This window comes from Anser anser, assembly GCF_964211835.1.
Source record: "Anser anser genome assembly, chromosome: 21".
Lineage (NCBI taxonomy): Eukaryota > Metazoa > Chordata > Aves > Anseriformes > Anatidae > Anser > Anser anser.
Window position 1 is genome coordinate 12,431,580 of NC_139742.1, and position 27,535 is coordinate 12,459,114.

At 46.5% G+C, this 27,535-nt stretch overlaps 1 protein-coding gene across 17 annotated transcripts in view; it reads left to right on the forward strand.

Moving 5' to 3' along the window:
• The window catches only part of MVB12B (multivesicular body subunit 12B), a 102,295-nt gene that overhangs the window by 9,875 nt on the left and 64,885 nt on the right, over positions 1 to 27,535 (forward strand). For 16 of the 17 annotated variants that reach the window (XR_014574354.1, XR_014574355.1, XR_014574356.1 and 13 more), the window contains 5 exons: positions 3,047 to 3,154; positions 6,421 to 6,517; positions 9,457 to 9,586; positions 9,866 to 9,991; positions 22,921 to 23,018. Coding sequence is in view for 13 of the 17 variants with exons in the window: in XM_083806861.1 (XP_083662987.1) it covers positions 3,047 to 3,154; positions 6,421 to 6,517; positions 9,457 to 9,586; positions 9,866 to 9,991; positions 22,921 to 23,018 (559 nt within the window). In the remaining 4 variants the exon portion in view is untranslated. Of the gene's footprint in view, positions 1 to 3,046; positions 3,155 to 6,420; positions 6,518 to 9,456; positions 9,587 to 9,865; positions 9,992 to 22,920; positions 23,019 to 23,237; positions 23,303 to 27,535 lie in introns of those variants that run through there. The other variant, XM_083806858.1, reaches the window with a different exon arrangement.

The following is a 27,535-nucleotide window of genomic DNA, read 5'->3' on the forward strand; positions in this document are numbered from 1 at the left end:
GAGCTGGTGAGGTCCTAGCCCTGGCTGCTTTCTGTTTTGCTGCTTGCATCGCCCTAAGCACTGTGCAGGAGTGGTGAGGGGTGCGCGCTGCGCTGGTAGTGGGCAGCGGTTTGGCTGGGCAAGGAGGTGCCGGAGGAGCCCAGGGGCTCGAGCCCCAGCTCTGCAGGGATGCCTTCCCTGTGGGAGGCAGGAGTAGGGCTGCGGGGAGAGAGCCCCTGCACCTTTCCAAAGACGAGTGGAGTGCTGTGCTGGGTGACTCCCTGGGAAGCTAACTTCAACCGCTTTGAAATTTGAGGAGTTAGAATTGCAGGGTAGTTGCCTAAAAGGGTTTGTGGTGTGGTTTTTCTTTTTTTTTTTTTGTTATTACTTTTTGAGGATTTTTTCAATGCTGAGTCAGGGCATAGCACTGGCAGGCTCTCACTCCTCTGGGAAGGCAGAGGTGCCAGCTTGTGCACGCCCGTGCTGGAGACTTCGTGCCTTTCAGCTGGCAGAATCAGGTGTCTCTGGGGCAGCCACCTGTGAGGGAGGTGGTGTCAACTGAGGTGTTATACTGCCATCTCAAAGTCACATGTTGTTGTAAGTCATACAGAATTGCTAAAACTTAAAGGGCTTAAAATGCAAAGCTGAATTGGACAGCAACCGGTGTAGAGGTGCCTTTACAGCTTCAGACTGGGTTTGTTGTTACCTGTCGAGTTTTGAGCATCTTTAATGTGGGAACAAAGGAAAAACTGCCTAATAGAGGAGAAAATGAACAGTAGAACTTGAATGATATTGTTAACAAAGCAATTAAATTTGGTTGTAGTCCCTCAAATTGTTTGGAATTCAAGCAGCGTGTCCCTATATGTCGGTGGTTTTTTATGTAATCAGTCTGTTTTCTGAATGTGTTTTTATCAGGACAGACTTACTCTTAGGGGAGGGGAATGCATGTGGATTTTAAGTATTTCTAACTAGCACTTTAAGAAATAGTTGAATTCAAGGAGTAATTAACAAAAATAAAAAAAATGCTGTGTTACAAATTCTACTATTTCAGAATGCCGTGTGCTTCTTTGTGGAAGCCTGGCCACAAAAGCTACATCTGCTATGCAAGAGGAAGAGGTGAGCAGGGGCTTGCAGACAGCAGTTGCCAAAATGCAAAGAGCCAATCCACTTTGCTGTCTTTGCTGATCAGACAATGCTTACACTCTTCTCTCCTGCACTTGGGATAACTGGAGGGTTTTGTCAGCACACAGCTCGCTTCCTGCACTCTGCACAGAGCCTCTGCTTGACAAAACGTGGGTGCAGGCAGTACCAACTAATGTCAGCTGCTTTGTTATCAGGCTGCTGCGTGGCCAAAGTCTTACTCAACGCAGTAGGGGCTGTTAGAAGCAGCTTTTGGCCTGCAGGCCAAGTTTCCTCAATTTCTTCTCTGTGAGGGTGGCACTGAGATTAGGCAGCTTGCTGAGCTTGGGTCTCATGAGGTGGCCCTTGAAGCTGAGCGCGTGCAGCGTAACTCTTCAAGGCGGCTTGTTGGAAGCATTCATCACGTGTTTCTCTCAGGGTGCTCAACAAGTAACTCTCGGCTTTTGCAGTGATACCCAATTTTTGGTAGTTAACGGATTATTTTCCTTGGAGTTTACTTTCCTGGCCCTGTTTTGCCTGCTCATCGCTTTCTCCCTTTAAGGCATAATGGCATTATGGATGTTCCTTAGCGGTAGGCGTGTAAGCATTATTAACTCCTGAAGCCTCTCCTGACAGCTCAGAAGAAGGCCAAGCAGTGCTTGCTCCCCTGTTAGCCTTGCTGGTGTGCTGGTGCGAGAGCAAGCTGAGACAGCGAGGTGCGGGCCGTGGCCTTTGGTTCACCGGCCCTGTCCCCGCTGGCAGCGGGGGAGCTGGCATGGGCCCATCTGCAGCCAGGTCGTGCTGTGACCCGAGGCTTGCTCTTGTTACCTCTGATAGGGAGTCCTGGAAATGTCTGTACCTCCACAGAGAAGGTGTGGAAGCTGTTGGCAGGTAAACTGGTGTCGTGCTGTGAAGCAGTTCGCAGAGTCAGCAATTGTATGGGTTAATTTCTTAGGGATCCTGCGGTCAGATGTTTTCTGTTGATTAAGGCTCACAAGCTCGCTTCCAGTTTATCCTGGGGAGAAGCAACGTCTGGGAGTGGGCTTGAAGGCAATGAATGCCATTAGGTCTGCTTTCCGTGGAGGTCTGGTGCCCTGGGCAGCTCCGGGCTGGCAGGCCTAGGAAGGAGGGAGGTGTGGGTCGGGGCCGCGGAAGGCAGCAGGCGTACGCTCTTGTGCGGCGAGAAGAGGGGCTGTTCTCCAGTGACGGGTCTGCTCCACAGCTCTGCTGTGTGTGCAGGGCAAAGCCTCCGTAAGAGGAAGGGAAATTGAGGTATGAAAAAGGCATACCCGAGTTTTTCATCTTCCCGAGGGAGCGAAATGCAGGTGCTCTGGTACAGCAGCCCCAGTCCTGCGGTGGGATGACTGGCACAAGGGCTTTGGTTTGCCTCTCTGTTGTAACTGTTGTAGCGCCACCGCTCCTTTGAAGTGACATTTTAATCCAGTTTAAATCATGTGTGAAATCACAGGGAAAGGCTTAAAGATCTGTGTGGGAGTACTTCTTGTCCTAGCCTTTGTCAGGAGAAGTGGCTGTGGCTCCCGGTCAGCCCTGGGGCCATCGCTTTGCAGACGGACCTTGTGCTTTGTTGAGATGGACCCCCCCTTACAGCGCGCAGTGTGCCCCTGCACGGGTGGCGGTAACCAATGCCCCGGTATGCTGACTTTTCCAAACTATTGTTTGGAGATTGCAGCCAAAGTTGCTGTTTCCTCATTAGAATAGCTTTTGTCAGAGCATCTTTAATCAATGGACTCCCGAGCGGCAGCATTTTTAGAACTTTTTTATACCTCCTTTTGGAAGTTCTTTGCACTGCACCTTGTGAAGAAACTAATGAGATGCTGTGAGAGTTCGGGCTGCTGTTAATTAGAAGAGGTCTGAAGAAGTAGTCCTGCACATATATTAACTTTATCTTGGCTCACGTCTCCTCTCTCCCTCTGTCTCTTCTTTCCAGGTTGCACAAACAGCAGATGGCTTGGATGCTGACCTCTGGAAAGATGGCTTATTTAAATCCAAGGTCACACGATACCTGTGCTTCACAAGATCATTTTCAAAAGAAAATGTAAGTCCATTTGCTGAGTGTCTGCATGATTTGCATCTGTGCCTGGTATGTTCTTACCCGTAAGATGATTCATTTTATTGAGCCAGTTATAATTCAAGCAGGCATTTAACTGTGTTTTGGTGACTAAGGAGGCAAACTGCAATGGCCAGATATTTGTGTTTTGTTTATGTTCTTCATGGAGGGAAATCACTGGCGAAATCTGTAACAAAAATAGCAGAAGAGTGAATGTTTACATTTCAGCACCCCCCCTTACACTCGCAATGCATGCTGCATGCTCCAAATCCTGTTGAATTTCTAGCTCTAATTACACAGAGAAGCAAATGCTGCAGATAATGTTGACAAAGGAAATGTTAGTTTCTGAATCCAGGGGTATCACACCTGTCTTCTTGCAGGATTACCTTTTCTTTCCTTATTTTTTGTGTTCATTCTTGAAAATTTGGCTACATTGTGCTTATACTACCCTATATTTGTGATCTTCTAGTATGGCTATTAAACAACTGCCAGTGATCAGAAATGAGCTTATGTCTGCCCACATCCCCTGTGGAAGGGAGGAGACCATGTGCAGTGAGAGCCTGACGCCTTCTGCTGTGTTCATTTAATCTTTCAGTTGAGGGTAGTGTGAAGACTTCCTCTTTTCTGGAGGAGCTATTTAATTCTACAATGAATGCGCTCCATCTAGTGGGTAACTCTGCTTTTCTTGGTGTTCTGGATATTCACAGTGACACAATTGTCGAGGGTACGGAGATACCATTTTGTGTTTTTACCAGCAATGGGAACAGAAAAGTAGCTGTGACTTTGGAGGCTGATCGCAGCTCTTGACAGGAAAAACAAGGGCCTGCCTATTTCCAGCATTTGCCCTTTATTCCATGCACTTTCTCCAGATAAAAATAAAGCTCCAGAGCTATGGGAAGTACTGCTTCCTCGGGCGGATGGACGGTAGCTCTGTTTTTTATCCTTTAGTACCTGCAGCAGCAGGAATAGTAGCACCAGAATAGGTAGGGAGGATACTGAACAGAAAGATTTGTGATCATTTGGGTATTAAGTTTATCTGCGGCTACCTTAAATGCAAGGTTGTCAGAAATAATTATGGGATAGTAGCAACTACTGGCTACTGGAGGCAGTGTAAATCCCCCCAGTCAGTGCCTGTTGGGCTTTGGCATGAATCATCTGCTCAGCATGGCATGGGAATATGTTCTTCATATTTATGAGGAGTGAATTGAAGGGGGGGGGATCGAGAGGGGGGTCTCAGCTGTGCAGCAGACGCATGTGCGAGGAGCGGTGCAAGCTGCCGTGTCCCACGCAGGGGTTGTCTCGCAGCCCGTGCCAGGTGGGTGTTGCTGGGCTGCCGGGCAGCAGCCGCGGGCCGAGCTGTGGTGGGACCGCACTCCTGCGGCTCGCCGCTGCCGAGCCCGATGGGTGGCAGGGAGCTCCCTCTCTTCTCGGGCGCTGGATTTCCTGAGGTTTGTCAGCCCGCCCACACCCGTGAGTGGGTCCTGTCCTGAGGACACTCCTCTATCCAAACTCAGCAGAAGGTGCAGCTCGCGCTGCTTACGGCTGTAGGTTTTGTGTGTGCTTGGGGCCTCTCTGTGAGGCAGAGATGATCGGTAGGTGGTGCAGCCAGCCTGCCAGCCCCCAGGGAGCACACAGCTGACCAGCACTCCCGGTCCTCTGTCTGCAGGAAGGTTGGAGATGCAGGTTGTGTGGCCTGGGAGGAGGAGGGGGCAGATGAGTACCTTTTTTTTCCTGGTGCAGAGCAGCACCTTGGTCCCAGAGCAGCCCAGCAGAGCTTTCCATCTCCTCGGCCTGCCCCAGCCATGCAGGGCTGCGATGGGCAGCACCCAGCCTGGGGACCCCAGTTAGCAGAGCGCTGGCTCACCTGGACCTTCGTGTGTTGCTGCTCTTTGGGCTGCAGGTTTTAATGCATGGGGGTGTTTGGTTTTTTTGTTTTTTTTGTTTGTTTTTTACAGAACAGTGGGAACTACTCGTCCTGAAGAACATGTTGGCAGAGTAAATGCAGCAGTTACCTGGTTTATAATGGAGACAGCCTGCAGTGTCCCTTTATCAGAACAATCATTCTCAACAGCTTAAAATATTTGACAAATTATAAGGATGTTTTTGGTATTTAAATGTCACGTCTAGGAGACCTGGAACGGTGCATCTCACAAATAGAGGGATGGAGGCAGCCAGGGGCTGTCCAGCCTCGGTTGCTTTGTGCGAGCTGGGGACAGAAGCCATGCGTGTGTGCTGGTGGTCAGGGCTGCAGGCCTGGGTGCAAGGAGCTGACTGTGAAATGCAAAACCTCAAAATCGACTCTGGCCCGATCTCCCCTTAGTTCAAAGGCTACAAATTCAAATATGTTTTAAGATAGCTCAGAATAATAACCAGGGAGTAGAGATATGCATGAAATAGTTTGTCTGCCAGACAAAAAATACCTATCAGGGAGGTACCTAGAAACAAGTAACAGTGAAACATTCTGGCAAGTGTGATGGCTTAGGATGAAATTTTAATTTTTCTGTGTTGCGTTTCTGTTTGTAAAGGCTGTGTAATATCTAACTGTAGGGCTTTTTCTTCAACACGTGAATGCAGATTACTGGGAGCAATGTTGGCTTTAATGAGAACTGCAAAGAAATTCTGGTCTCTAAACAATCGTGGAGGCTGTCGTTCTGAATTGTGTTTTTAGCTCTTCAAGCCTTGATTAACAGGGCAAGGCATCAGTTCAGAATTCATATGGACTCTAAACGAGGCTCTTCAGTCCAAATGGCCTGCTCTTCTGGAGCACGCCTGAGCTTGGAGCTAGAACTGTGTCTGTTCAGTACTAATTAGCTAATGCATGTAATAACTCTGGCTGTGTCTGCAGTAATCATCTTCCCGTAATGCTTTCTGCCATTGCTGTCACAGAAGTGTCGAGTTGCTCTTGCAGCGTGAGCAGTAACGTTACCTGTGTAACGTGGGGTGGCGGAGGTGATACCCTGAGCTGCCGTGTTTTCAAAAAGGAAGAGCTGGGTTCCTCTTCTGAGGATCCAGAAGTACAGCTATGGATGAGATGGCTGAATCTGTGAATGCCAAAAGCTGGCTGGTATCTCGTATTCAGTCACTGTGTAGTTTCTGCGGGAAGGACAGTTCCAGGTGTTGGCGTGGTACCTCCTGGCCTGTTTTTCAGTGGTCAGATGCAATGACAAGGCATCTTGGGATTCAGAAGGGGATAAAAGCTGGGTTTGAACTGGATCACGTTGTAATAGTTGACTCTTTCTTTTCTCTCTTCAAAGAGTCATCTAGGCAATGTCTTGGTTGATATGAAGCTCATTGACATAAAGGACACTTTACCTGTGGGCTTCATCCCCATCCAGGAGACCGTCGATACACGTAAGTTGGTGTCGGTTCCTGCAGTGCCGCGTCTTGGTGGTGCTGCGGGTGGTGCAGGGCTGTGTCCCGGGCAGCGGGATGCTCCGAGTGCTGCTCTGGGGGGCATCTTTAGGGGTAGCTCTTCCCGTGCTCTCCAGGCTCGTTAATACTGCTGCCTGGCTGCCACCAGCTCGCCCGCTCAAGCAGGAAGGAATAGTTTATTCTTCCTTTTTGCAAGGGCGACCTGGGCCTCACGGGAACAGAGCTGCTGTGGTGGGGGATGTGCACAGACAGGTACGAAAAGGAAAGTGGGTGCACATGGGGCTGTGCTCACGCACACAAGACTTCTCACCACCTGTTGCAAACAAACAAAAGCCCAGGTCTTGGCAGGTGCTGCTGAGGATATGTGTTTGAGCTTGCTGAGAGAAGCGATCCAGGGGAAATACTGTCCTCATTTCTGCAAGGCAGAAATGGCCTTCCTGCAGCATTTAAGCAAACTGCTCGTGAACAGGGTCTTCTGATCCCCTGAGACTTGTGGCAGCAGCAGCTGGAGCCATGTCTGGTCACAACGGCCCAGCCTGCAGCAGGCATCGAGTGCTCTTGGCTCGTGGTGCAGAGCAGCCTGGGGCCAGCCCCGTGGGAGCTGTCTGGGAGGGCTGCGGAGCACCGGGTGCTGGTGCTGAGCGCACCGTTACCACACGGGAGCGTAGGCTGGCTGGTACCTGTTCTTGCCAGTAAAGAAATCCAGGCTGGTTATGAACAGAAAGGAGGTGTATGGACCTGCTTTGCAGGGGGTAATTCATCCAGATCTGCAGCAGGTGAGGATCATTTTTCAGTCACTACTGACCTGGTTCTGATTTGAACCTGTAACCTAGAAGCGAAAGGCTCTGCAGCCTGTTGCTGAGCCCACGGGTCGTCCCCTTTTCCTGGAGAATTCCTTAGCACGTGTGGCATGGGAGATCCGCACCCGTGGGAGAACTGGACAGTTGTCAGCTGTTGGTGTAGCTTTTGGAGAAGTCTGGGTAGAGAGGTGAGAAGGGACTTTGTAATTAATTTAAAATGCATTGAATTGCAACCCATACAATCTTTAAAGCGGTGGCACTGTCTGTATTAATGAAGTGGTGCATATCCCTGTCTCCATTAGCATGACTGAACACATTTCGATTGTCTGTATATAATATGTTTACTTAAAATTAACTGTGGTTAAGCATGAGTAATTAATGGATCCAGCTCTTAAACCAAGTTTGCTACAGACTGCAGACTCTATCCAAGTGTGAAAGAGACCAAAGACAAAAGCAAATAGTGTACTCAGCTTTATACATATTGTGAAAGTCGAGTAAGAGGCACTAATTTTGTTTAAAGCCAATTTTTTTGGCTATACGTGTTTCTATGTTCTTCTCTAATGATGCATGACTTGTAATAAATACATGAAATATAGCATTCTGTCGTGGTTCTCGACAAAATTTTCAGATGTGGAAGCCTTAAACCCTGGACTCCTTAAATCCGTTTTAGGTATGTCAAAAGCCCTAGTTTACCAAAGCAGAAGGATTAGAGTTCAGGGATGTAGGTAGTTAATATCTCTAAAAAGCATCACTGTTAATCCGAAGTTGCATGCACAGATGCTGTATTGTGACACACCTCACACTGCCTGTACATTTGTTGGTGCTGGTCTGACAGCAGGCTTCAAAGGCCAGGATGAATTGCTTTCTCCAAGGTAAAGATTACGAAACAGCAGGAGCCTACAGAGACAGGACTGCTTACCATCTGTTCAAGTGAGGGCATATTTTTAAACTGGAGAATACTTATTCATGTTAAACCGGAGGGTTTTTATTCTTCTCCAAGTGCTTGTTTATACCTGTTGGTTGCTTTCAGACTTTCATTCAGTGTCTGCACTTTTGATTTTTCACTTTATCAGTAAGAGCTTCTGTCGTGTCTTTCAGTTGTCTGCGTTCACAAATGGAACCCTCACCCTGCTCACGTTGAGAGTCCCACAGATTTTTAGGGGGAGGTGGAGCAAATCTGTATCTGTGTGCCAGTACCACGTTATTCTGCAACTGACCCATAACTGACCATAGTTTGTACCTGCATGCAGACAGATAGTGGGCTTATGCATGAACTCATTATACGGATAAGCCTTAATTGTGGGCTTTGGTTTTTTACAATGAGTAACATGGAAACAAGTGAAATTTCTCTGTGATGCACAGCAAGAAAGGACCGTGCAGGAGATTCATCTGCCCTTTGAACATGGGTCAGCACAGCCCAGTTACCCCGTTGGGGATCCTGGCAATTCTGCTTTTAAAACCTGGTTTTAACCCTGCAAAGACACCAGGTTAGATGTAGTGGGAGTATCGCTTCAGTGCTTGCTGATGGAGTCAGAAGAGGCTGTTAGCACTTAGTAAAAGTCACCTCTTCAAATCTCTCACATCCTGTTAGCCGCTCTGTGTGACAGTGTTTTTCTGCCTGCTTTGGCTGTTTGGAAGCATATCTCAGAACAAACTGTCCACTTGTGTCAGCAGCTTCCAGGTATGTTCCTAGAGGCAGAGCTTGTAGAAGGAATACTTGGGTATCCAGGCCAGTGAGTCAAATGCTGCTTTGGAAAGAGGAAGTGAATATGAGAAGTGTATGGAAGTGGGAAAATCACCTGCCACTTCTGTTCTGTAGTGCAGTGTGCTGTGGCATACGTGATGTCTTGTCTTCCCTACAAAGGGAAGTAGGGAGTACTGGTTTATCACAGTGCCTAATAACAATTCCTGCACAGTGTACAGAGAGCTCATAGAAAACTTCTTCAGTCAATGAATGGTACCGCACTGTCTGGTTTTCTGACATATATGTTCTTTGGCTCTGGTTCCTGCTGTAATTATCTGCCAAATATCTGGAGAGACAATAAATAATATTTATACCCTTGTCTTGCATAAAAAAACAACTTCTGTTGTTGTTTTTGTTTTGTTTTGTTTTTACAGAAGAAGTAGCTTTCAGAAAGAAAAGGCTGTGCATTAAATTCATCCCTCGAGATTCTACAGAGGCAGCAATCTGTGATATCCGCATCCTGAGTAGATCTAAGCAAGCCCCTCCTCAGTACACATTCATAGGGTAAGTACCCCTCGCTCTAGAAGCTGCTTCCATATTTGTAATTGTGCCAAGCATCTCCTTTTCCTGTAATTGGTAAGTAGTTGTTTATAAGAGACGAAGCTCGTCATTGGAAATATTTACATAAATACAAATGTTACTGAGTTTGATATGGGAAGTAACTAACCCTTTTTTCCACTATTTCTTGCTATCCAAAGTGTTTGTGAAATTTATCTGTTTGCTAATTGTGTGTGTGTGCAGCATGTGCTTATAGCATTAATGTCTTTTGTGTCAACTACACAGGGAGTTGAACAACATGGGCATTTGGTACAGGATGGGCAGAGTTCCCCGCAACCATGAGTCTTCACAACCTGCTACTCCTGCCCAAGTACCGTCTTCAACACCAACACCAGCTCCTAACCTGCCGAGGTGAGTTTTCTGCTTTCCAGCATCTTCTGCTTGATGCAGTGTGGCATATTGTTGCAAAGCACCTGCATGGTGGAGTCAAGACTAAAAGCACACCTTAGTTCAAATGATTATGTAGTCTGATTTGATAGTGAGGGAATGAGTCATTCTTTCAAGTGTTTGCCTAATTGGAAGTTCTGTGATTGTCATTGCATAAAGCCATATGATTAAAGAAGTCAGAAGGAAGAAAAAAAAAAAGCCTTCATAGGAGTGGAAACGGCCAGAAAGCTACACCTTTTCTTTGTTTTGTACTGTGTAAAATTTTTGTAGCTTCCCAGTACATGTGGGTTACCCCGGAGAACGGGTGAGAGCCATAGTAGCCAAGCTGGTTTCCTGCTCCTTGACCAAAGAGAGGGAGAACTGTTCATACAGTCCCTAGTGCAGAGGGAGATGAGTTTTGCTCTTTCTCCAAAATCAGTCCACTTATGGTTTGAAGTGCTGCCCCCCCCCTTTTTTTTTCTTAGACCACTATGCTCTAGTCTTGCAGTTGACATTGAATACGCAGAGCAGACTGCTCATTGTACCGTGAGTGTCAGGAGTAGGTCATAAGTTGCATGCTGGCAAAGGGTAGGCAAGATCAGGGAAAGAGATGTCATGATTATTAGAGAGCAGATCTTCATTTTCTGTCTGCAAGAAATTCCTGCTTGGGCATATTTCCAAAATAAAGAGAAAAATTATCATAGCAAGAGAATATCGATGGCAGTCCTTAATCACTAAGTGTGGAAGGGTCACTTTATGGCCAAGCAGGGAAGGCTGTAGAACAGCTTCAGAGCTATTGGGAACAGGGCCAAAATTAGAGCTCAGAGCATCAGCGACAGTCTGAAAAGAAGTGTTTACAAGGCTTATATATTTTATAACCTCTTGTTGTACAGTTTATGGTTTACAATGGCTGCAGGGAAATTGGATCAGTTTTGTTTTACTTGCCAAATAAAGCAAATGTCAAAATAGTCAATATAAAATGTATTCTAATTTGGCTGAGTTAAAACAGCCAGCATGCAGTGGAATAATTGAATGTTACATTAATGCCTCCTAGTAAAAACCACCTGTCTGTAGCCAGCTCCACTCTCGTGCCCGGTGCATGATTTACAGGTAACTTTTACACCACCCGCCTGATCTTTCAAAGCATCTTTCATGTCTGTTTTTTACTCTGATTATTTATTATCCAATATATTTTTTAAGAAATAGAAATATATATAAAGGTGCATCCTGCAAATATTTCATTATTACGGGAAACACATGCTACTTGAAAAGCCTTTTCTAATACTCTATCAGCAATGTGATGTTATTCAAGTTTAATGTTTGTGGAAGATTGTAGTCACAAGTAACCTCTTATTTTTACATCACCATAGAGATAGGGGAATACAATGGTAGCCAGTTTGCCATTTTATTCTGTGTGGATATATTTTGACAGGAACTGCAGTGAGTAGCTCTGCTACTGCGAGTGCTAGGACAAAACTGGTGAGCAGTGCAGAACAGATCTCTGTGGAGATCTAGCTGTTAGGTTGGTCAGGTATTTAAGCTATGCAGTAGCTGGCTAGCATTATAAGCAGTTTTAAATTAAGATGGTGTGCTTGGGTGCTTCGGGATAATTGTTAACACTGGATATAAACTAAAGAAGTAAACCATACCAGTGAGCTGCACAGCAAACCTTTCTGCAGGGAAGAACTTCTTGCTGTGAGAGGTCTTTATTTCTGTGTCAGCCATGTTCCCTCCTCTGACCCGTGGTACAAGTTACTGAAGGCAATGGATGGCGGCACATCAGAGTTTTGTTGTGTGTCAGAAGTTTGACCTCCCCAGCTCGCTGTGCGTCAGCAATGCTGCTTCCTCTGCTGTGTCGTGGGGTTATGGCTCGCAGTCAGAACTGCACAAGGGGAAGCTTTGTTTGATATTCTTGCTGGACTGCATATGTTATTTTCTAGCCATTTCTTCTCCTTGGTGTTTAATACTACAGGCATCTGGCTTAATGGTCTCTAACTGCAGCCGTCACGCATCCCAGTGAGGACTGCACGCTGTACTGTGGAACACAACCGTGCCGTTGTGCAGGGCATCAAGCTGCTTTACTGTTTTTTCTCTCCAAATTTTGCAATGGCTTCTTGGCACTAATGGCAGCCTGGAGAAATGCATTTTTAGTTTCCCATCCTAGAAGGCTGCTGCTGAAGAACTGCTTCTGTTGACTTGAGTCACCAGTGAGAATTTAGAGCAACTTCCCTCAGTGCGTCTGCGTTGGAGGCTTGCACTCTCCAGTAAAAATTGATGCTAGTGCTACATTGTGACATCACTTTGGGGAGCAAGTAGGTAAGCCTCCCCCAAAAGAAGAGGTGCTAATAACTGGTAATTCATTTGTTCTTCTGCGTACCTTTGTTTCATCCAGCCTATCACTGACTGCCAGTGCACATGTTGAGGACTTGGAAGAACATGTTGCGAGCATTTGAGCAGTGTTTTAGGGCGTAGCTCCTCACTGGCACAAGCTCTGTCTGGGAATAAGCCAGAGGAGGGTTTTAATGACATGTTCTCCTCTTCATCACAAGTCCACTCTGAGCCTTTTGTGAGCAAGTCCTTCGCTTCTGCAAATGCATGTGGCACCAACCTCAAGCCTCTTTGCTCTGCAGCTGCCTACGCGATGGCTCCTGTTGCAGTTGCAGCGCTGTGAGCCCATGTGGCTTTTTTGGTGTGTGGGTACAGTTCGCATCCCTTCCCGTGGTGCTGCAGGAGCCTCTACTGCCGTCATTCAAACGGTCCTCTCACAATTTGTCAGCTGCAAGCAAGATGTCAGTCAGTGCTGCTGAAGTGTGTTTTACAGTGACAGACATAATTGCACTTAACTTTTTGCATGGATGTTATCAATCTGTGACAGATACTTTGGGAAATTGAGCACTCTGATTGCAGATGATGTGTCACAGGCGTTTAATCTTCCTCTCGGAGAGACCAGGATTTCAGTCACAACTTTTACTTGTTGATGTCAGGTTTTGAAAATGTAGATTCGCGCTGACCCTGGGAACCGTTCAGTCATTTAGTTTGCGGGGCTGTCATCTGAAAGGTTAATGGCTTACTAGGGAGAGAGAAGGAAGATCACGCTGCAATTGGCTTGTGTTCACGCCATGTGTTACCACGGCTGGGCTCACGGCACTTGGTCCTCCTGCTGTTTGAAGGTCCGACTGCTTCCACCGGCCTTCCTGGGATGCCCGTGGCACATCTCAGCCTGTTCTAATGGAAAATCTGAGCGGCGGTGAGGGCAGGCAGCCCGGCGTGCTGGAAGCTCAGGGTGTCCCCGTGCGGCCACGCAGGCCCGGGGCCCTGTGGGCCAGAGCCACCGCAGTGCCTGTGGAGACGAGCGGCGGCCGAGCTGGCACGTGGTCGGCTCCGGCCGAAGAGCAGGAAGGCTGTGGCAGGGTCAGGGCGCTGGGCAGCTCATGGGGCAGCCGGGGGTGGAAGTCCCTTGGCAGCGAGGTGCTGAGCTGCTGGTGCTGGATGGGGTCCAGCTGGACAAGGCTCCGGTGCTCCTGTCCCATCCCTGCCTCTTCTCGGGTGCCCAGGGCTTTCACGCAGAGAGGGGCTGGGCGCTGGGCCCCAGCGTATGCCTGCTGTGCCTGCAATTCCTGCCTATCTGCACAGCAAACGAGCCACAGGAACAGCTCGTTTGTGCTGCAGCTCCCACCCCTGGCAGCTGGCAGCCGTCCCTCCTTGCGTGCCCTCGCGGTGCTGCAAGCAGCCGGTCCCTGCTGCCGGGTGCTCGGCTCTGGGCAGCGCTGACCTGGGGCGGTGCTGCTCCCCGTGTGATCAGGAGATAACTACCCAGCATAACCCCCTGAAATAAGAGCAGGATGTGTAAATATTCCTACCGCTCTCCTATGTACCTTTTAAATAGTTAGCTACTTTGCCTAAGAACAGGGAAATGATTTGCTCCTGTTCCTTTGCTCCCAGCGGAGTTTAACGTTAAGGAATGTAAGGATTTCCTCTCTAGGCAGAGAAGTCTGATTTTCAGATTGACTTGTTTGAACTTTGTCGTGTGAGCTTGGAAAGTGATCAGTGTGTGGCTTTCTGCTGGAGGCCGATGATGTGCAATAGGTGGCAGCTAATAAAGCAGCACCGGCAAAGCCGCGTGTTGGAGACCTACGCTCGGTGTGACGATAAGCCAGTCCCGCTCTGTACGGTGGGTTAACTGCAGGCAAGTGGGAGGCCTTTTACCTTCCCTGTTTTTTAAGCAGCAACGATAGTATTTAGAAATAACTCTTAACTTCTTCTTTGTTTCAAAGAGATTTCATGGAGAGTCTGTAGAGCAGAAGGTTGTGAGGTTTCACTTTCCCCCTCTGGTGAGGAGCAAAGCCAAGACTTCGTGAAGTTGTCGTGGACCAGAGACAGGCACTACTGGTAACCCGATGGCTAGGATGCTTTAGCAGAGTGGTTGGGTTTCCATTAAAGTCCCTCATCTGAATGAAAGACTATCAAATAAGTAGTATGTTGGGGTGGATCTTTTTGGTTTGACTGGAAACCACTCTGAGAAACCTGCCAGTGAAAGCTCTGACAGCTTGATCCTTTCTACAAAGTACTTTGTTCTTGATGGAGATTCATTTTCCAATATGTTTCATCAAAAGCGCTCTAAAGTAAAACTAATTCACAACTAATAAAGTAGATTCTTAGACTATTCTTTGTGCCCGGAAGGCTTAGGTTGGAAATTCTGAGAAATTTCTTCTCAGAACGAGCAGTTGGCACTGGAACGGGCTGCCCGGGGAGGCGGTGGCGTCACCGTCCTTAAGGAGAGGTTGGACGTGGTGCTGAGGGACATGGTTTAGTGGGTGACATTTGGTGGTAGGGGTTGGACCAGATGATCCTTGGAGGTCTTTTCCAACCTTAGTGATTCTATGGCTTGAATGCTCAGATTACTTGTGTCATGAAATAGAGCAAAATAGTCTTAATTTTTATATGATTTATCCTACAAGAGGCCAAGGATTGCACAAGGGCTGGGAATGGAACAAGGGCTTCACAGTAGCTATGGATAACAACCAATGAGACTGAAACGCTCAGCCGAACCTTGGAAAAAGTGTTTTCCGTAGATCCATTGCAGTTCCTACAGTAAGAAGCAACATTTCAGGCTGAAATGTATGTGACGTGTGTATGCTGTGCAAGTCTGAACCTGATGGTTTGTTTGAGTGGGTAAGGAGTGCTGGCATACATTTATGCAGAGTCTGTTTCACATAAGGAATTTGTTATGAAACTACACTGACCATATGGCTTGCATCCAACTCAGCTGGATGAAGACGTGCAAAAATTGGTCATAGTCCAGTATGTTTTAGTGGCAGAAAACGATGATTAGGAAAAAATGTTTAAACAATATGAGTGGTTTCCAGGCACAAGAATTCCTTGCATCAGTTGAGAAAGAGGAACGTTAACTGTGGTTAGGAAAAGTTTGATTTAGCTGAATTTGAGGATGCATTGAAAAATTTTGGGGAGTGCTCTGACTGAAGAGGCTTCAATATCCTTAGAATCATGAATCATTTTTCTTTACAGAGCCGTGTTCCTGGTGTAGTAATAGTCCTCAAGGCATGCTTCTTCAGGGTGTAGTGTAGGGTCATTATATCCGAGCCAAAGGTATTCATTCAAAGAAGCTATGTACTTAGTTGTTAAATAAGCCCTGTGGGGGAATTGAGCATTTTTTCCCTAAAACATCTATGTTGTCTCCTATTTAATATGATCTCTGCCACTGTTGATTTGTAATCTGTGCTTTCACCCTGAAGTGTATGCGGTTGTGTTCAGATATTTCCGTCTTTAAATCAATCACTTTCACCATTTTCCAAAACACTTCTCGAGTTTATTGCTTTTAGTGAAGTGTTTGGACTGTCATTATTTATTACTGGCAAAGCGCTGACAACGTGCTCTTCCCAAATGAGTCTTTATGAGGAATATTTGTTTAGCAGGTTCTGTAGGGAGGTGCTGGGGCTGTGCCACAGCACCCCGGAGCTGCGGGCCCTGCCGTGGTGGCGCCAGCCTCGGGCGGGCTGGCGGCACGGTGCAGGCAACGGCGCTCGGGTCGGAGACGCTTCTCCATCGGGCGTGTGATCTTGGGCTTCGTTCTGATTAATTTGATGGAATTTAAAAACCTAGCCCAGGAAACCTGCGCTGTGTGTAATTTATCTTTTTGGAGTATTTCTGCTGTTTGGCAATTTTTCCCTACTGCTTCATTATCTGAAAACTCCTGACTCCAGAGAGCAGCTAGTGAAGGATGTGGAAAGCTGCACTCATCCCACCGCAGCCTCCAGAGCCGCTGCGCTGCTCATCTCAGACAACCACTTCATAAGCACTTCATGCTTACAGTATGAGGTCTTAGTTCTTTGATGCAGTCCTCTGCCTATAACAATTTAATGGGCTACAGCTCAGACTTTCAAGCAGTGTAAATTAAACTTGTTGGGCTTTTTCTATTGTTTGGCAGCTGTTCCATCCTAGTTACTTAAATTCTCTGTTCTAAATTAATCCCTGTACAGAGGGAGCCGCAGGAGCTTCGTTCTGCATTAAGCCTTACATTTTGGGTTGCTGGTCTGCAGTAGATCATGCTCCCTTGTTAGCATCGTCGGGTCTTGTTCCGTTCAGCTGGTGAGCGCTCTCGTTCTGACAGGGTAGCGTAACATCATTTTCCCTTGAAACATCATTTTCGAGGCGTGGTCATTTCAGGAGGGGGATGTGCAGCGGCACACTCTGCATGATGCATTGGGTAAGGATGCTGCAGACAGGCCTTTTTCCCTTTTTACTGCTGGGAAAATGAAGTGCTTAAATCTAAAAGTGGAAAGAATCACTTGCTCCCTTTTTCATTCTCTCGTGTGTTTGGTCTTTTATAAAATCTGAGTCTGGCACCATAAGCGCTCATTGATTTTTTGGGAAACAGGATATTTTAGTAGTTTGGAATGAGATGAAATGCTTGCAAAGCCCATATGTTGCTTGTTTTAGGCAAAGGGTCAGTAAGGTTTTAGAAAATATTTAAATATTTGGTTTACACGATTAGAATAGATTGTCTGGAATGAAGTCCATTACCCGAGGTGATTCTTGCCTCGCAGTTTTGTTTTTCACTGCAGTTCTTTTGGGTATGAGGTAGGTGTTCTGGCATAGCAATGCCTGAGCACAGTAAAAGTTAAGAACTGTGAATAAATACTGTAGATGGGATTCTGGACACTGCTGGAGCCATAGATATCTGCTGTGCCATTTTCTGTAAACTACAGTTTGGAAAATACGTTCTGGTAAAGTGAGTGGTCGTGGAGAGGTCCTCTGATTTCTGTCAGCGAAATGCTAGCAGCTCATTTCTTAGAAACGGGCTTTTTCCTCTGCCCGTAGGCAAAGCTTTCAAGTCAGATTATGTTTCTTGAAAAGTACAGCCTGACATTAACTTCTTGTAGGTGTGTTTTTAGCTTTCTGCAGCTTAGAATGTGTTTAATCATTCTAGCTTCAGTTTTTCGTGAGGCATATGATCTTTGCATAATCCATCGATTATGGAAGATAAGATTCTTTTTATTCCAGGATATTCCTGTGAGACTTTACAGTATCTGTGGCACTGTTCTTCATTTAGAATAAATTGCAATCATGGCGGTGGTACATCAAAGAACAGAGCAGATCCAGTTCTGTAGCATGCAATATGCTTTCTGACGTATTTGACAATGTGGGGCAGCTTTTAAGGTTTTGCCTGATTTCTCTACAATGTTTGTCTAATCCAGTTGGAAACCAAAAACTTACTATTGTTCTTTTGCTGTGCGTTGCTGATATTTTTATATGAATTATGAAGCATCCTTTGATATCTGGCATTTCCCCTTATGATCTTTTGTTACTTTTTATGAGTACTTGCTCCCTGACTTCAAAAGCAGTTCATCACCTTCATGCAGACAGTTATTAATAACTTATTTGGAACTGTTGGGCATTCCTGAGCCTGTTTTATGCAAGTTTCTCTCTAGAAACAGTCAAAAAGTGACCATAATGTGTGCAGACCTCGAACCTCTTTTGCTAGCATCTGAAGGATCTCTCTCTCATGTCCTTCTGTTGCTGCTGTGTGTAGATGCAGTCTGTAGATTTAATGAATAAAAGAAAAACTAAAATTAAATGAGTAATTAAATCTAACCTGTCCTGAATTATGGTAATGCGGCTGTTTCATCCTAAATTGTCTGGAAATTTACAATATGTTGGGGAAAAATATTTTTTGTAATGTTCTCTTTCTTTAACCCCTGCTGAAACAATGTTTTTTTTACTTCAGCTTTGGTGAGAACGGGCCCGAAATCCTGCCGTGAGCCTCACCGGGGCAGGCTTCCCTCCTCCCTGAGGGACAGACGGCACCAAACCCGCCTTGTCGCTTGAATTCAGTGGGGAGGAAAAAACCTTCGTTTCTGACAATTCAGAAGGAACATAATTGGCATTAGGATAGTTAATGCGAGTTGCCATTCCCTAACGTTAGAGATTCCACTAAAGAACTAATAATTACTGTTAATATCTTTCAGTGGAAACTTTCAGAGCAGACGAGCACTGGTTGAAGCAGTATTTAACGGCATGCTGCTGGCATGATGCGAATGCAAATAAGCGTTATTAGCCTAATGATTTTGCTGTCGCCATGGCTGTGCGGCAGTAGTGTTGTGAATATGTCATGCAGTACCCGTGAATTTGGAAAGTGTGTCAAAACACAACTTCAATTAGTTTGCTCTAATTATGGCCCTAGAGAGTTCATAACTATATCACTCCTCATTAAAAGAGATTTTCGTATATGGATTAATACAGCACGTAAGGATCCGAGGCAGGGCGGAAGGAGGGTGTCCGCGGAGCGGCGCGGCTCCGGGGCAGTCCCAGGGCCGGCCCGGGCGGCTCCCCCTGCGCTGGCCGGCCGCTGGCTCGGGGTCCGTGCCCCTTGGAGCAGGGCTTCGTCCCTCAGCACGCGGACCTGGTCAGTGATTCTGGACATGTTCTTCAGTTAATTTAAAAAACAAAAACAGAAAACCAAACCAACAAAAAACAACAGCAGCAAAAAAACCAAACCGCCACCCCGGAAACAACACTTGGTGGCAAGATTTGCTTTCCGGCCTGGAAGATTTGCTCTGAGAAAGGTCAAAGAGCATGGGTAGTCAGCAGCCTGCGGGATGCCAAACGCGCAGGTACCTTTTGCAGTGTATTTGTTACATCCTTTAAATATTGTCTTTTTGTATTGTGTGAGCACGTTCTTCCTTTGCAGAACGGGGAAAAGATTCTTGTGCCCGCAGGTGAGCAGTTGGTGAGGGGTTAAAGTAGTAATTGTTTAAATCTTTCAGGCTTTCCTCCCAGTTCTGTGATAATTTGATGAAGAACTTCACCCTAATTAAATATTCAAATTAGGAATAAGTGTCAATATGGCTTCCCATTGCCTGGAATGATGATTAATTGTATTCAAAACTCTAGTGGCCGCTGTAATCTAAACCAAACCGTTGTTCTTGATTATTTCTGCAACACATTTACCATGTTTTTGTTTTAAAATTTAAACTAGTAATTGATTTGCCATATGCCACAGAGCTGCACATACTTTCACGATATGTGTTTAGGAACTTGGGGACTTTGTAATTGGGATTTTCTTGCTTTTCAATGGCAGCCTCTCTTTCTTTTTTTTTTTTGTCTTCTACAATGTAAAATGATTTGGCTTTCACAACGCATAAGGAAAATGCATTATGCAATCAACTGACTAGGTATAAGTTATATTGATCCTGGCTAAAGTTTGCATTAATTTAAAATAAATTAGACTTTGTTTCCCATATTTCCCTACCATGTCACGCTCTTAAAAGAGAAAGGGGGAGGGGAAGAACTGATCTCGTTCTAGCAGTCGTTACCCTCTGTCTTGTGGTCTTACAGCTAAATTTTCTCCTTGGAGAGACCTAGCTCTGCACAGTGCAGCCTGGTAGAAAGGATGAAATACCTGTTTGTCCTGCCTCAGAGAACAGAAGGTGGCAAAAGAAGTGGAGACGTAGAAACAACGGCATTTTACGTTGCTTTCAAGCACCTTCATAACAGTGCTCAGGACGCTCGGCGCTGGAAGGTGACCTGCCATGGGTGGGATGGGCGCTTGTGGCACGGAGAGCCCCGTGAGAGCAGCTGCAGAGCTGCCTGCCCGCCACCAACAAGCATCAAAGCACGCGCCTACCTGTGCTGCTTGTACTTTTCCCCAGCTTGAGGGAGTATTTTGGTATGTATTTTCATGTTGATACATCTGGAATGAAAAGCAAATAGGGTATTATGTCGAGTTAGGAAACGAGGTCTGGATATGTGAACTTCTGCTGCCATATTTGTGTGTGTATGGTCGGAGTCCGTCAGGCTGTGAGTGATTCATTGTAATTACGCGCGTGGAATGCATGCACCTCTTTAACATGTGGTGTTTGTGCAACCTGGTGCTGCCATGCAGACTTGGTAGTGCCCGGGGACTTGGCTGGGGATGTCTTTTGCAAAGTAAGATTTCGGAGCTTTATTGGAAGGCTGTGGTGTTTGTTCGCGGAACTGACAGCTCTGTAATTTTGCTTACACAATGCCTCTGTGAACTACCTGTGGAGCTGTCCTTTCCAGTCCTGCAGGTCGATGCGATCTGCATGACCGGCTTCAGCAGCATGCGGTGGTCTCTCTGGGCTTGGTGGTGGCTTGCTGAAAAGAACTGTACATATGGAAAAGATTTAGCCTCTTACAGCAGAAGCTGGGATAAACTTTTAAAGTACTCTGCTCAGAAATGGGCCTTTTTAAATAGACCTGCTTTGTTTACTTCCAAAGCATTTCCTGCTGTTTTGTTTAGGTATGAAGAAAACAGTCTGCAGTACAAGTAAGAGAAATTCAAAAATCTTTGTTAGCTGTTTTGATGCCTCAAAGTATTTTTGGATACTGCTAAAAACAAATGAAATGTGTGTAATGCCTACAGGCAGCGGTCTCCTGTTTTAAAGTGTGTTCATGACAAACCTGCCTGTGCTGGCCAAGAGAGTCTCATATGGATTGTGTTTTAAACAGAAAACTGTTAGCCAAATTTGAAAATATTTTCACACCATCTTTTTTTTTGTTGTTGTTAGAAATAGCTCCAGGAAGCACAAGCAAATTCAAACTGATGTTTGCTTTTTCTTATTTTATCCATGCTGTTCGCCATCAGCTGCATCAAGATCTAAAAATATGTAGCTCTTCACAAAATGTGTCCTGTTTTTAAAGGCAGATAATTTCCAGATGATCTGCTCGATAGATAAAACCTGCTAGCTAAGAAAATGGATCTGGTACTACGCTAGAGAATACAGAGGGCTCTTTGTTGCCCATCACAAATACCGTAGCTGCAAAAAAGGCTGCCTTGTTTTCTGGCAAAAGGGCATGCCAAGCATCTCGCCATATTCGGGTGGCTTTGCCTTTTGTGAAGCGGTAGCTGTTGCCTTTGTTTTCATGGTAGAGTAAGTCCCTCTGTGGAGAGGGAGCATCTTCATTATGTATGGCAATGGGGTCCAGAAGATTAACGATAACGTTTTACAGGAATTCAAGTAGACTTGAGGTCAGTTTTAGAAAAAATACAAATCTGAATTAGAAGGGGGAAGCTGGGATCTCTCATCAAAGCATGAGAATCTGTGGGCTGCCAGTAACAACGTGAGCAAGAAGCCGTTCCTTGGGGAGACCTCCAGGGGAGCTCCGCGCGGCTGCCCTGCCCGGGGGGGCAGAGCTGTGTCCTCTGCCCCGTGGAGTGGGTTGGGCAGCAGAAAAATGTGTCGCGTCCTTCCAAATCTGAGTGCTCAGGTGTCTGGGAGGTTCTGCTGGGTTGTGTCCTGCCAGCGCAACGAGTTTTGGTGAGCAGCGTGGGGCTGGTGTTCGCTGCTTGCGCCGTGTCCCGAGGGTGGCCGGGTCCCGTCCTCCTCAGGGCTGGGGGGCTGGTGCCAAGGCTCCAGGTTCCAGCAGCGAGGGGTGCGACCACCTTTCTGGCCCCAAGAGCCGGGCTTGCTGTCACCTCCATCTCTCCAATACCGCGTTGTTTCTGGGAAGGTTGTCCGTCTCTTCTTCAAGCCTCTGTCCAGGCTCACTGTGTGCTGCGTTTTCCTTTTAATGACCTCTGAGCCACTGAAAATAGTTTCACCTTCACTTCTATGAGTTCCTGTTTTTTTCCTATTTATAGCTAGCACAAGGAGGATTTAACGGAAGATGTAAAACATGTCTCTGCTGCAGGAAGGGCTGTGCAGAAAGCTGTTGGTAGGCAGGGCACACTTGCTGCTCCACTTAGGGAGAGGCAAGGGCTGACGTTTGGCTTTCCTCTCCTCTGTGGCCAGTGGAGGAAAGCTCAATTTGTGCATCCTCCTCTGCATCGGAGAGCAGGGTAGCGTGCAGCATGCCTTGGTTAAGTCTGGAGCAGACCACAGCCGTTGAGATTTTAAAGGTTTTATTTATGAATGTACTTAGTTTTTGATACAGATCAATCCAAAGCACTCACTAATAGTGTCCTCTGCCTTGAAGGAACCACAGCCAAGTCCCACTGGGTGCGCTTCAGGTGCCTTTTGCTCGCGGGGGGAGACTTGTGCTCGCCAGCCACCATGCGGGTGTTTCGAGGCTGTGTCCTGCTCTGGAGCCCACCTTGCAGGCAGATGCTGCTGCTCCGTAGTGTTTTGGTTGTTGGCTCAGTTTGATGTTCAGTGGGGTGGAGGGGGCTTGCGCCAGGGTAGAGGCCCTGTCCTGCTCACAGCTGGACTGAGGAGCAGATGCAAGCAGCTGAACGGCACTGAGCTGCGATGGTGGAATCACCACCTCTGTCCCCTCACTGTTATTTGGGATCCACTCCATCTCTTAGAAACGTTAAAACTGATGTTTGCGGTTTAACTTGAGCACAACTGTAAGGCAAGAATGAGCTGATAATAGTAGTAGTGTCTTTTGGTCTGTAGAAACATCATCTTGATTTCCCCGTTTCTCTTCTCCAGGCACATCTCGCTAACTCTTCCTGCTAGCTTTCGAGGCAAAAGTCACAGCACTCGCCTGGACCTGGAGCACCAGCACTCAAATTTGTATGCTATATCAGGTAAGCTGGCGCACACAATGGTTTCTCTGCACCTCTAATCAGAAGTGTAACCAGGTAAAGCGGCCCTGTTTGCATAAATAGCCAGATGTGTGGTATCTGTGAAATATGCTTCAAGCTTTTGTCAGTGCCATTTAATTGTCAAGAGCATGAGGGGCGCAGAGGGACTCCAGAAAATGCATGGGCACGAGTATTACTGGCAGCAAACATTACTCCTCACAGGGGAGACTGCCGACCTCAGGGAGGGATGCTGCTGCTCATGGGGGCTCTAGGTGAGAGATCTGGTGGAAAGCAACACTGGCACAAACTGCTCCTCATCTTTTTCGTGATCTTCACAGGTGGGTTGTAAAAGATGACACCTCTGCATATTTAACAGGAGGCTTCATCTAGCACTGCAAGGATGAGTTATCATACATGCAATTCTTTGCTACACTCAACATACCCTAACATTGCTGTTTTTAACAGGTAGATTTGAAATTTGATGTTAGGATGTGGGGGATTCTACTTCACTTTTAGAAACGAGGTGCTTGAATGTGCACACCCGTTCTCTCTAGCTGTGACTTTCTCTATGTTAGCCAGTCCTGGCCAGCATGCAAATGCTGGAACTAATGCGTTTCCAGATGCCAGTGCGGGGAGGAAAAAAAAATAAAAAAATAAAACTGCTAGTGAATATTTTTTCTATTTTTAATTTTCACTTAGTCTGTAGGGAAGATGTATGTTTAATAGAGTGGTGAGGCTCAAGCCCATGCCTGTGCCCATGCGGGTACAGGTGCTCTGTTACTGTGCTTCAGGGCCACGTGGTGGGTTCATTTTGGAACTGGGGACCCTGCTGAGCTGTCCCTGACAGCTCTGTTCTTCTGTGGAGGTCTTGCTTTTGAGTGTTTGACTTCTTGGAAGATGAGTGCGCCGAAAAGGAACACAGCGTGTTTCTCAGGGCCCAGGATGAACACGTGCCTGGGAGCGAGAGGCAGGGATGCTTTACAGAATTGCACCTCTTGGAGTCTGTCGCTGCTGGTGATGCAGAGGGCTGTCCGGAAGCTGTTACAAAGCACTGCAGGACTTTCGTTTCTGCAAACTACAGGCAAATGCTACGTGCAGCTCTGGCACAACAATGCATTTCACCTGCGTGTTCTCTTATGGGATTATCTCATTCTGTACTTCAGATAAGTAGTGCTGGAGTGCAACATATTTTCCTTAAAATTACTATTTTGAGTAATCTTACAGCTGCACAAGTACTGTGATAGCCATAGTAGAAACACACTTCGCTGCAGTTTTCTCTTTGTTACGACATTTTTGCAAGAGGAAAAAAAATACTAGCTTTAACACTGGCTCTGCAAAAGCTAATGAAGGTAAAATCCCTTCATTTGGCTGAAGCAGATTTTCAGGATGGTTTGGAAACCCACGAAAAGCAGCAGTGGGTTGTACAATAGGTACTTGCTTGTGCATAATCAGAGAAGAGAAGATGGCAAAAAAGTGCCATTCACAGGTCCTTTCTATTAATAGTGAGTGACACTTCTAACATGGGAACATGGCATTAATTCATGTGCCATAATCAAAGGGTTATTTAAAAGGTAATCTCTGACTGAAACTGCAGCTTCAGGTTCCTAAATAGATGGAATATAACAATGGCATAATTCTTGTCAGTACTCGTTTTTCTTGTTACTTTCCTGCCCTAATAGATTTAGAAATGTAAGGGAAAGCATGTTCTTGTGTTCACATGAGACCATCCTACACAGAGGATGGGAAAGCTGTTGCTTCTCTCCTAATAAAGCATCAAACGCACTAACAGTGGCAGCAGTTCTACATGAGTGTTACCGGGGATGATCCTGCTTCTGGGACTTCCCATGGACTGCCTCTGCTTGTAGCATAACCAGCCTGGAAAGATGACCTATTTTGCAAAGATCCTGAATGTTTTACCAGGTAATTACAGGCAAGTACAAAACACACGTGAACAACTGGGCATAGTGTTAGTCCTCCGCGTTTATAGAAGCACATTTCAAAATATATAACTGTACACCCCCCAACGGCACAGGTTCTCCTCCAGGCACATTGTTAGACAGGTTGTGCATACGCGTGCTGTAATGGCTATTGCAGCTGTGAGACGTTTCTGAAGAAAGGCTCTTGTCATATGAAACATCCTGTGCCTTGGCAGGGATCTTCATGCATAACTCCTGACCACTGCAGCCTTTTCAGCAGCTGTGATTAGGTGCTGTGACAATTCCCTTTGCGTGCTTAAACGTTACCAAGGTAGGATAACCCCAAGACGCACAGTGGAAACCATTCAGAAGTTTCCTGTTATGTCGGTGTAGTTTGCAGCCAGTCCCTTTTATCTCTGCTGCGATGTTAGTGTCTCGCTGCAGTGCCATGGCAACGGGAAACTTATTAATGCTTCTGCACTGCCGCCCCAACTGCTCTGCCGGGTTGGGGTTTGCCGCTCTGGGGGCGGTGGGTACGCAGGGAGCGTGGGTTTGCTCCTGTGGGCGGCAGGGAGCCCCGTGGGCTGCGGTGCTGGGCGGCCACCGGGACAGGCGAGGTGACCACGGGCCGGCAGCTCAGGGACGCGGCTCCGGTTCCGCTGCTGCAGAGCAGGCGCTGCCGGCGCGTGGACATGCTGCTGGCTCCCTCTCTTGGCTCTCAGCATAATGGAAGGTTCCTGGTACTGGCACAGGGAAACAAAAGCCATTATAAACAGTCTCTTGCTTTCTAGTTCTGGTGTCGCCTCAGTCTGCATTCTTGTGGTGCGAGCAGGATGGGGTGCTGAGGAAGAGAGAGGTAGAAAGGAGGGTGACGTGAGGAGTTGCACTGTGGTCTCAGACACCTAAGACTTTCTCAGTAGTCGTGAAAATGAAGCTCTCAGCGGCTTTCAGCCTGTTTGTGGTAGGTGAGGTGAGTTCTGGCTGTCGAGCCTACCTGGTTCTACCAAAATACGTTTTTGGAAGAAATTGCCGTGTCCCCACTGGAACTGTCCTGTTACTTCTCCATGTATGCAATGTAATTATTACTGCAAACCTGGAAGAAATGGTTCTGAAAGTAGTAGTTAGAGTCTTTAACCAGCTCCTTGTCGTTTCCAGTCTTGGCAATTAAACATTGTGCGACCAGAAAGTTAGGGAGTCTCCTGTTTGCACAACAAACTAATTAATCAGCCTTTGACAAGCTGCGTATAGGAAACTATTGCCCTGCCCTCCCAGCACTGCAAAGGGAGCCTTCCCCGTGCCGCTGTATGTAGTGCTGCGCTGTGCCGCCGGCCACCTCCTCCACATTCAGCAGGCTCCCGTTCCCACACCGCGCCGTGCTTCCAAGGCCAAAACACAGAATTGCCTATAAGCTGATCTGCAAAAGGTCTCTGGGAGCATGGTGCTGAGGAGCTGACAGGTGCAATAAGCATGTTCAAATGGGCAGCTGCTGGAAGAAGAATGCCTTGCTCTAGACAGACCTGTCGACAGACATTGCTCAGTATTTCACAGCATAGTCTTTCTTCATGGCCTTCAGCTTAATTAAGATGTTGTCGTGACTACATACTGCCTTCATTTCAGACTTCAACATCCTCTGGCTGCATATTGCTTTGGCTTATCAGAGCCACAAGGACAGAGGGAGCCCTCTCAGGCAGCCGCAGTTGATAATGTGCAGGGAAAATTCCTGAATGAAGTGAAAAATTATTTATAATAATGGTACTCAAATAGAAGGGAAATAAGTCACTTTAAAGGTATATAAATTTTTATGATAGTGTATAAACAGCCACAGCTTGCCTTGTCTCCCATCTATCCCTGCAGAGAATGAGGGCAACATCTAGCATAAAGAAAAATATAATAAGAAAACAAAGAAATGAATGGGAAGAGCTGGAGGATTGATCACTCAGTGTATTTGTATATCCTGATGTAAAAGGTGCTGCTGACAGGTGGCCAGGTTTCTTCTGTATAAAACCATGTGTGTGCTGTCAGGGCGGTGTGAGCAGCCTTGTTTCGATTGATGAATTGCCTGCTTTCTTGATTAAACCTTCCGTCACTTAAGAAACAAAAAGCCTGTGTTTGGATGGCAGAGTGGGACATGTCAAAAAAATCTGTCTGCTTTACCTTTGTGCAGATGTTGGGCACAGACTGTAACATGTATTATTAAAATGAATGTGGCATTTACTGTGCATTATTTCTTTCCTGGGAGAAAGGACCTGTAAATTATATGCTAATAATAAGCTTTAACCCTTTTAGAAACCAAAAGATTTAGAAGTGCAAATATTCTCACAGGCAACACTAACTGGATGGGCTTTAATACCACTGACTCTCTGAAGTGAGTAAACAGTGTGTTTCAGGCCAAGATGCTGACGCCCCGTGGGAATCTTGCTTCCAGTAAGTTTTCTGCTGTGTAAGTGTCAATGGGTAAACCTTCAGAATTACAGGATTTTCTGTTGGAAGCCTTCAAATTCTGACTACAGGCAAAAGCTGTCTTCCTGCTGGAGGACAAGGCCAGCAGAGGAGAGGTTACACGGCCAGCCAGGCACGACCCGCGTGGCAGCAAGGCAGTGCTCT